A 10,321-nucleotide genomic window follows, 5' to 3' on the forward strand; every position below is an offset into this window, starting at 1 on the left:
CCAGCCCTGTCGTGTTCCACCATGTGAACTAATTTCCTGCCACATCACAGACAAACAGGAAGTGCCATTTTACCACCTGCAAAGAAATGCAGCCCCATTCCAGCTCTGCCTCCTTTTCATCTACCAGAAATCAAACATATATCTGATGAGGCGGAAATAATTAAACATCCACATCTCGTGCTGATTAAAATGAAAAAATATTTTTGTATTTTGTGTTTTTCCCATACTGATTTATAAGCTTTATTTTTGGCACACTTACAACCATATGCTTTTCCTTGCTACTACAGGGGTTTAAGCAATAAGGATAGGAAGGAAAATGGATAGCTTTGGCCCTACAACATGGAACGTACACTACTTTGTGTGAAAGGCTTTATGAACCAACACGTAAATCCTCACATCTTTGACTGATGAAGCAGGTACTCGTTTTAGGAAGGCTCTCTCCTGTTGTGGTCTACCATAACTGAAGGCATTATGCCTCAAGTCACATTCACCGAAAAGGTAGGCAGCTTCTTACAACAGCCGCAGCCTGAGCACACAGAAATACACACAGAGCACAGAGAATAACCACACGGGTTCTCAGAAACGCTCACTACTGCTGCACGCCCACCTGCCAGTATAAACAGATGGTCAAAATTAGGAAGGGAGGGAGGGGCAAAAGGGGAAGGGAAACTAACATCTAGAGGAGAAAAAAAATAAAAAGAGGCGAGGGGAATAAGATGGGGAAGAAAGGGGGATGTTGAAGAGTGAGGTTAAGAAGAGGAGAGTGAAATTTCATGATGCGACTGACACAACGCTTTCACACATATTCCAAGCAGGACAGATAGACCCACAAAAATGAAATTATGAGACATAATTATCATTTAGTTGTGCTGATGTTGAAGAACACCACATGGTGAAAATCAATGACCCTGCGATCTCAAAACCACCTACCTGCACTTCTGGAAGTCTGTGTGGTTGTTTGTGTAGGTGTGTTTTCTTGTTTGAGCCCAGTGCGCTTGCTTCATTTGTGAGCATATGTCACTTTGTACACTACTTAGCATGCTGGTGAGTCAGATTCTGGTTTTGGCTATTTTAAACTTTGGGAGCATTGCTTGCACTTATGTTATGTTTACATGACATGGCATCTAGTACACGTTTGGGAGTTTTTTTGAGAGCATGTGTTGGTGTAAGGATATAATACCGTATTTTTGTGTGTGCTGTGTACGTCTGTCTGGCCAATGAACACAGAGAGGTCCCCATTGAGAATAACATCGGCAAGGGCGTTGACCAGAGGCTGATAGTGGATGATAAGAAATACCTGGGGTAAAAAAAAAACAGAAAAAAAAAAAAAACTTTTGTCAAGCTTAAAAGTACAATCGGGACATTTCCACTGCAGATCAATCGTGTCACACATTTTCTAGTCAGTACCAATCCGTTTCAATGTTAAATCAGATTTTATTTTTTTTCAACAATAATTTTTCCAAATAACAATTTAATATCTTATAAACCAAAGATGATGTCCATCACAAGCAGTTCACAAAGAATGGGTGTTCTCTGATATAAACATAAAGTGGTTGGAAAAAAAAATGGAGAATGGATTATGTACAAGGACAAGAGTGAGCTTTGATCATTGTCATTTCAATAAAACATTTTTAATTAACTGTGGTGAAACAGTTTATAAATACCTAAATTATCTAAAAATGTTAAAACCTGCATGCGAAAAATATTAAATAGTGTATTCTGATATTTGCAGTTTTTACTAAAAATTAAAAACCACTTTATGTTCACTTCCAGCCGCCCCGAAAGGCAGCAGGAAATCCCCGGCAGCCTGGCCGGCCTCAGAGACCTTTCAGTCCAGTCCTCAATCATATACTTATAGCAAAGATGGCCAGAGATATTCTCAAAGTTAATAAATGTCTTTTCGGCCGTCACAAACTTGAGTTTAACAGCTGAGCTGATGAACACTGGAGGTTATTTTTACATACAACATTAAAGATGTAGTTAAGTTTTAAGTTTTATTAAATGTTTCTCGCCAATTAATAAAATCCACCTTTTCATAGTTGAGGATACAGATTTCTGTTGACTGCACTGCTTACCTTAGACTAAATGAGAAACATACCCTTATGAGACTCCAGATCAAAATCTAGAGGTGGCATCCAGCTTGAGTCGAAACATATTTTAATTTACCTTCTTAAACTTTAACTTGTCTGGTGTTTAGCATATGCTACTTACTTGAGAAAGCAGGTAGAGCGACACCTGGGGATTAATCTTCCTCTCCTCAGACTGAGAAAATAAAAAGAATATCATTAGAATACATAAGATCAAGTAGAAGGGTATTTGAAAATTGTTGTTTTAGGAATATTTGAAAGCCTAAAAGAAACTCCTAACTAAAGTTTTGTCATTATTGTAAGAGGAAATAAAGCTGGTTACATCAGTGATTAAATGATATGAATGTCTATTTATAGTTTTATGTCAATTACTATGGTCAGATATTCCCTTAATAATAATAATAACAATAATACATTTTATTTGAAAGCGCCTTATCACAACACCCAAGGACACTGTACAGGCAGATAAAAACATTAAAATACCCTTGTGAGTATTATCACACAAACTGGAACCTATTTTAATTTAAACAACTTTAAATATTGATGGTTTATTTAAAGGGCAAATGTCCATTTCATTTTCAATTATCAATCATAAAAAAAGATTCTAAAAAAGTTTTCTATAACAACTTAAAAAAAACATTTCAACCTAGAATGAAAGCACTTATATCCATATTCTAAGAGTACATACAATACAATGATTGAAAGGGCATGAACAAAAAACAAAAAACAAGCTGATGTGAATGGATGGGGAGTGTTTGTGACGTTGAACATACCGTCTCAGGACTAACCAAAGAGTAGACATAGAGGGGCAGGAAGAGACGATTCAGGAGGTGGTCAGTTAGCACGTCATTTAGGAATTCACAGTTGATGATGAGGATATCATTCAGGTAGTGAAGATGATCGAGGTGCTCTGCTACCAGGTCACTTAACTTTCCTCTGTTCTTATGCCTGCAACATAACAGCAAGAAAAAAAAAAGAGACAGCCTTAATCAGTTTATACAAAATTGCAGAAGAAATTATTTTTTTTTTTTTATCCAAATAGGGCATGATGTTGCATACATGAGGCCAATGGAGATACAGAAGCTCACAAACCTGAGCCAACCATGCCCCCTAGAGGCTGCAAATAGAGGCACACACTTACTCTTCATCTGTCTGCACACACTTGTCCAGCTCGATGACATGACTGCCGATAAACCAGACCAAGTTACTGAAATATGGGACCGCTGTCTTATCTCGAATGTAGTGCAGCATGTGCTGGTTGTCCACTGGAGAGTGTGGGAGCAAAAGAGAGAAGATTTCACTGAAGATGCCCATAGATACCAGCTCATTCATACACATTGCAAACGTGTAAAATCTGAAACATGAATATAAAATTATAAATAATCCTAATTAGACAACAGACTTAAAATTCCTCATAGACCTAGGAACTAAATGCTAAATAAAATACCAACAGGATCTGCTCTCTTGCTAGGTGGAGAATTTAGTATTATTCCTTAGCTACAAGCTTTGAATTTTTTCCATAACTACAAGACAGACAATAAAATACATCTAGTTTTGAAAAGTGTAATAAAAAAAATCCATAAAATGGTAGATAAAGTATTTCACATGCTTCCATTTATTATATGCCACTTTGATGCTGTTGGATGACCCCTTTCCTTTTACAAGCCTACAATAAGCCATAACTAAGCCAAACAGGAATTTATCAACAATTATTTGTTGTCATATTTGTATTTTTCACCATAACGTGTATCATCCCAGGTGTAAAACCTATTGCACCTCTACAGAGTTTACAGAGTGAGAAAACCCGTCTTTCCCAATGATATAACAGAGCTACGAAAAATTAAGTACCGGTAGTATTGTTTTTTTTTGGCTAAATGTGGGGTTCTATTGGAAAAAAAAAAACAGCAACTTTATAAGATCCCACCACCATTAAAATATGTGAAACTCTAGAGAAAAAAATGTTGGTTTTAAAGAACATAAGCTGAGGAACAATTAAAAGTGGAATGCAAAGTTTTCTGCATGTATGTAGATGAGTGATATGTGATTAATGAGCCTAGAAACACCTACCCATACATTAGAAACAAATACACCATTAAAAACAAGCAGGACTTGGTAACAGCAATTAAGAGCTGATTTAACCTGAACAAACTCATAACATTTTAACATAAAAATAGCTCTCCTGTACAGATTTCCACAAGGAACAAACTGAATCTTTAAATCAGGACTGCTGTGATTCTAGCAGAGAGCTAGGATCAACTGTGCTAAATCAGCTCAGCTAAATACTGATACCAGGCTCTAAAAAGACTGAATGAATGGAACCAACTTACATGAAACTGCAGTTAGGCAGATGGGACGCGTAGAAGGAGGAGAGACAAGGAGAGGAAGAGGAGGAGTGATTGGAGAGGGGGGAAACAGACACAGGGTTAATGTGAGTAAAAGGGGCGGCAGTGGATGGGTGGAGGCAGGGAAGGATCCCACACTCATCTTGACCAACTGCAAACAACATCACACTTGGAAAACAAGTTTTAATATCCAATAGCTGCGTTATAGATAATATTTGACCAATAAAAACCCATTCTTCATATTCTACCAAATTAGGGCAACAAACTAAAGTATTTTAATAAAAGTGGATGTGATAGACCAACACAAAGTCAGGCTTAGTTGTAAAGAGAAAGATGATTATGATTAAACTTCTATAAAAAACTTCAATTATTATTATGTCTTCTCCAGGTTGGGAAGGATGTACTGCCCCTAGTGGAGGAGTTATTTGGTGTCTTGTTCACGAATGAGAGGAAGATGGAACGGGAGATCGATAGGCAGATTGGTGTGGCGTCTGCTGTGAAGCATTCACTGTACCGGTCTGTTGTGGTGAAGAGAGAGCTGAGCCAAAAAGCAAAGCTCTCGATTTACCGGTCAATCTACGTTCCTACTCTCATCTGTGTTAATGACCGAAATAACTAGAGATCCCGGATACAAGCGGCTGATATGAGTTCTCTCCATGTGTCTGGGCTCTCCCTTAGAGATAGGGTGAGGAGCTCAGTCATCCGGGGAGGACTCAGAGTAGAGCCGCTGCTCCTCCACATTGAGAAGAGCCAGTTGAGGTGGCTCTGGCATCTGGTTAGGATGCCTCCTGGACATCTCCCTGGTGAGGTGTTCCGGGCACGTCCCACCTAGAGGAGGCCCAGGAGAAGGCCCAGGACATGCTGGAGGGACTATGTTTCTCGGCTGGCCTGGGAGCGCCTTGAGATTCCCCCTGAGGAGCTGGCCCAAGTGGCTGGGGAGAGGGACGTCTGGGCCTCCCTACTGAAGCTGCTAACCCCGCGACCAGACCGCGGATAAGCGGAAGAAGACGGATGGATGGACTTCAACTATTCAATTTATACCACTCCATTGTATGTCTGGCTTCAATTTCACAATTATCCTGCTGCAGGGCAATGGACCTACTAAGTCTAATAATTCTTATTTAGCCTACTACCATTTCATCTGTCCTGCATTGCAGCAACCAGCTGAAGAATAGTGATCTTCTATATCTGTTCCTCGTGTCCCTTAAACCTGGCACCTTATCTTTAAAAATGAATGTCTTAATCTTGCTGTTCCATAAAAGCAGATGATATATATGATGATATATTTCCTCTAAACAGATTCTCCCACTTGAGCTTTGGATGTTTGCATCTCCTCCAGAGTCACCAAGGGAGTTTTAACTGCTTCTCTGAATAATGCTCTTTGATGCCTTCAGAGAAATGCTAGAATTATAAATCAAAATGTACATCAATGGATTCCATCTAATGAGGTGGTTTCTAAGGATCATTAGTGGTACTAAATTTTATTTAGGGCTGATATGACAGTTGTATAACAGCAAAGTAAGCAATACTTTTCAGCTTCCTATCTGGTCAAATAAACAGAAACATCAATCATTCAATATTCCTATAATAACTATGTGTTGGTCTATTATGTTAAGTCCACATGAATTGCATTTCTTGTTGCTGTAATAAGATCAAATGTTAAAAAAGGACTGAATGTGAGTCAAAGGGTGACTAACCTGTTTTCCAGGTGGTCATTTGTTGCAGTGCACAGACTAGGAATCAGTAAGAAGCATATATCAGAATTTATACACACAACCAGGTAGTTTTATTCATTCTTATTCTAATCATTTGTAGAATTTAATAGCCTTTGACTTATTTTGAATTTGATGCTGCTGCGCATTAGGCTGCATCGACTCCTGGCATGGTGCTTTAACAAGTAAGAAAAAAGAAACTACAACAGAGTTGTTGCCTTAAAATTATTCTTCTGTTTGAGACTCCTTGCTTTTTTACAGCTCATAATAAGAAAAGCAATAAATCTGACAGATTACAAAATTATAGTAAATAGGATTTCAGATGCTCTGAAAAGTAACACATTTTCACAGACTAATTGTAACAAGTTTCTGAATTGAAAGGTCATGATGATGCATGGAAAATTGTAGGCTACGGCGGCTTACATCCAACAAAGTCACACATGGGAATTACTGAAAAACAGACAGAGTTGCACTTGGAAAAAACTGTGAACCTCAAGCCTGGCTTACGCTTTATGATTCCACAAGGTCAAGGCTGCCAAACTAAACCCCCCACTGTTTAGCATCAGCACAGCCTAATTTTTGGGCCACAACTTGAAAAATGAGTATTTACAGACAGCTTTGCTCTAAAAAGCATGGTGAATGAGCGACGGCTCCTATTGTCGAGGGTTTGCAAATATAAACATCTAGAGATGTCTTATGATCAACAGATAGTGAAAAACTCTTGAAAAGAATTTAGTGTCACTCTTTGATGACACAAAGAGGCATAAAAAATGTTGGAAGCATCTGTTATTCACTTCAGCGCATCGTGTGGTTTTGTAAACTAGAAGTCTGTGCTGTACGTGGTCACCTAGAGTCTGTTCACTTGAAATGTTTATCAGGTTAACTTGAGTTTGCTGCAAAGCTGAGGATGTCTCGATGACATATACGACACATAAGTGTTATCTTAACTAAAAAAGGAAAAGTAAAACAAAAAAGCAACATCTCAATCAATATTAATCTTATTGGTTGCTTTTCTCAAGATAAACACTGACAAAAATATTAGTGGAAGTTAGTTAATGCCGTTAAGATTTCTAGAATTAACAAAAAGGCACTGCATGAATCCACAAAACAAAAAGGTCTCCATACACGTACAAGCAGAAAACTAAATTTGGGAAAAAAAAGGAGACTTAAATTCTGACTAAAAAAGCTGTAAAATGCACTTAGTAAACAAGAGAAGGCTAATAAAATTTTGCAACAACCTGTAAAAACTGTAACCATCAGATAGATGGAACAGCATGATTAAATGGGTTGTAATTCAAACATTATAGCAGCGAACTGGATGTAAACCAACACTTAATAATTATTAAAAGGATCTCTATTAAATGTTGAAAAAGGCTGTCATTGTCACTGGCCTAAAAAGTTTGTATGCAACGTCCACGACAAACTTTAACTAGAATAAAAAAAAACAAAAAAAACAGAACTCCATTGATTATTAAAAGCCAAAATAGAAATCAGCAGAGAGCATATATGTTGTTATCACCGGCTGGTCATGCTCATGCATAAAAGGAAACGGCAGAAAGGAGGCGGAAGCACAGAGAGAGTAAAGCTGCAGGCTGTCCCAGAAACCTTTTGGTTTGAAGGCATGTAGACATGCATGTAGCCAGAACTCACCTTTGTAGACGTTGAGGGTGATTGTTCGAACTGCGATGCGAACCATGCTTTCTGGGTGGTTGAAAAACTTAATGGCTTCGGTGTACAGGGCAAAGTCATTAGTGTGCTGTGTGTGGGAGACAGAGAGGAGGCGCCAGTGAGCAAGGCTTCATGCAGCCAGGCTCAGGCCATAAATGACAGAGAGAATAAGGAGGCAGCTGGACAGGAATTCTGACCTGTATCATATTTAATCAAGTTTTAGCAGTAAAATGTTTTTTTTTTTTGCTGATTTAGCTTAAAAAATAAAAAAAATAATAATTTAGAAATTCAGACACTTTATTCCTACAGGAAAACAACTGCATAAGTAGAATGTTTTGTGATGTAGAATTATGTAGTAAATTCCTTAGATTGATAGAAAAACCATTTCATGAACATAATTAGGTGCACGCATAATTTTACTCTCTTAATAATGCTTTAATATGTGCTTTAATATCCTTTTGACATTTTGTCAGTGGCTTTAGAAGCCATCTCTCTCTGCATTCCCATATCTGGTCCTCCACCGTCCCATTCCTTATTTACTGAGGCCTCAAAGTAACAAGAGTACAAACTCTAAAATCTATCAGTCACTCAGAGGTTCCAGTAAATTAAGCATTCAGATCCTGAAACCAAACCAACAGCTTGTAATCTAGGTGTAAAAATGGAACTTGTTTAACTAACATAGGCACTAAACAGCTATCCAATAGCGCCATCTGGAGGAAAGAAGGTCTTAAAACATGATGCCGTTGTAGTTTATTTTACCATAAAAGAAACAGGCATCAATAATTAAAGAACAGCCTTTAATATTCAGCAAGTTTTAGAAGGAGAGTCTAAAATGTGTTGGACTGCACAATGTAAGATGTAAAATAAAAAGATAAATACAAACAACAGTTTTTTTTGGCTCAACAACACTGTCAAATGTTCAAAATTGTTTTGGTTTCAGGAGCAGAGCACATAGACAGTACACCAACAACTTTCCCCAGTGTATACGGACGTAGAGAAAGGCAGATTTAAAAATGTCATTAGCAACAGTTAAGGGGGTCACACTCGTTTAAGTTTACCATCTATTACTGTTGATAAAGGTAAATAACAAAACTTACAAAGTAATATACAGGAACTAAACACTTGGAAAGAAAAATGTGGTTATAGCGATCATTTCATAAATACTATCTTCACAAAAACTCTGCTGCAAATTAGGGAAAAGATGTTTATTTTTATTTATATATACATATATATGTATATATATATTTATTATCTATATCTCCACAGGCGGAGGCCATTTTTCCCCTCCTCATCTTTTCTGACTCTTTTTCACCAGTTTTGCATTTGGCTAGGGTCACTGTCAATACTGTTAGCATGAGGCGCTACCTAGACCCTACAGAGGTTGCACTCTGTAGGGTCCAACTCCTCCAGAATGGCACATCAATGCGTGCCATTGCCAGAAGGTTTGCTGTCTCCCCCAGCACAATCTCAAGAGCATGGAGGATATTCTATGTGACAGGCAGTTACTCCAGGAGAGCTGGACAGGGCCGTAGAAGGTCTACAACCCATCAGCAGGACCGGTATCCGCTCCTTTGTGCAAGGAGGAGCAGGAGGTGCACAACCAGAGCCCTACAAAATGACCTCCAGAAGGCCACTGGTGTGAATGTCTCTGACCAAACAATCAGAAACAGACTTCACGAGAGTGGCCTGAGGGCCCGACGTCCTCTAGTGGGCCCTGTGCTCACTGCCCAGCACCATGGAGCTCATTTGGCATTTGCCACAGAACACCAGAATTGGCAAGTCTGCCACTGGCACCCTGTGCTTTTCAAAGATGAGAGCAAGTTCACCCCGAGCACATGTGACAGACGTGAAAGGGTCTGGAGAAGCCATGGAGATTGTTATGCTGCCTGTCACATTGTTCAGCATGACTGGTTTGGTGGTGGGTCAGTGATGGTCTGGGGAGGCATATCCATGGAGGGACGCACAGGCCTATACAGGCTAGACAACAGCACCCTGACTGCCATTAGGTAATGGGATGAAATCCTTGCACCCATTGTCAGACCCTATGCTGGTGCAGTGGGTCCTGGGTTCCTCCTGGTGCACGACAATGCCCGGCCTCATGTGGTGAGAGTATGCAGGCAGTTCCTGTAGGATGAAGGAATTGATAACACTGATTGGCCCCCACGCTCGCCTGACCTAAATCCAATAGAACACTACTGGGACATTATGTTTCAATCCATCTGAAGACGCCAGGTTGCACCTCAGACTGTCCAGGAGCTCAGTGATGCCCTGGTCCAAATCTGGGAGAATATACCCTAGGACGCCATCAGTCGTCTCATTAGGAGCATGCCCCGACGTTGTCAGGCATGCATACACGCACATGGGAGCCATACAAATTACTGAATACCATTTTGAGTTGCTGCAATTTCAAATGGACTAGCCTGCCGCATCATTTTTTCACTGTAATTTTTCAGGTGTCTTTGAATTCAGCCCTCTGTAGGTTGATCATTTTCATTTCCATCAAATGATGTGG

The 10,321-nt window shown here is 39.2% G+C and overlaps 1 protein-coding gene across 8 annotated transcripts in view; it reads right to left on the reverse strand.

Moving 5' to 3' along the window:
• Positions 1-10,321, reverse strand: part of clec16a (C-type lectin domain family 16 member A) — a 49,818-nt gene that overhangs the window by 35,642 nt on the left and 3,855 nt on the right. For 2 of the 8 annotated variants that reach the window (XM_015404917.1, XM_015404912.1), the window contains exons 5-11: positions 7,792-7,897; positions 6,127-6,162; positions 4,415-4,420; positions 3,229-3,352; positions 2,861-3,035; positions 2,212-2,262; positions 1,181-1,297 (exon numbers count right to left, since the gene is read on the reverse strand). In XM_015404917.1, the coding sequence (XP_015260403.1) occupies positions 1,181-1,297; positions 2,212-2,262; positions 2,861-3,035; positions 3,229-3,352; positions 4,415-4,420; positions 6,127-6,162; positions 7,792-7,897 (615 nt within the window). The remainder of the gene's footprint in view (positions 1-1,180; positions 1,298-2,211; positions 2,263-2,860; positions 3,036-3,228; positions 3,353-4,414; positions 4,421-6,126; positions 6,163-7,791; positions 7,898-10,321) is intronic. The other 6 variants (XM_015404918.1, XM_015404915.1, XM_015404920.1 and 3 more) reach the window with 4 other exon arrangements.

This window comes from Cyprinodon variegatus, unplaced genomic scaffold, assembly GCF_000732505.1.
Source record: "Cyprinodon variegatus isolate N-32 unplaced genomic scaffold, C_variegatus-1.0 Scaffold1896, whole genome shotgun sequence".
NCBI classification, from domain to species: domain Eukaryota; kingdom Metazoa; phylum Chordata; class Actinopteri; order Cyprinodontiformes; family Cyprinodontidae; genus Cyprinodon; species Cyprinodon variegatus.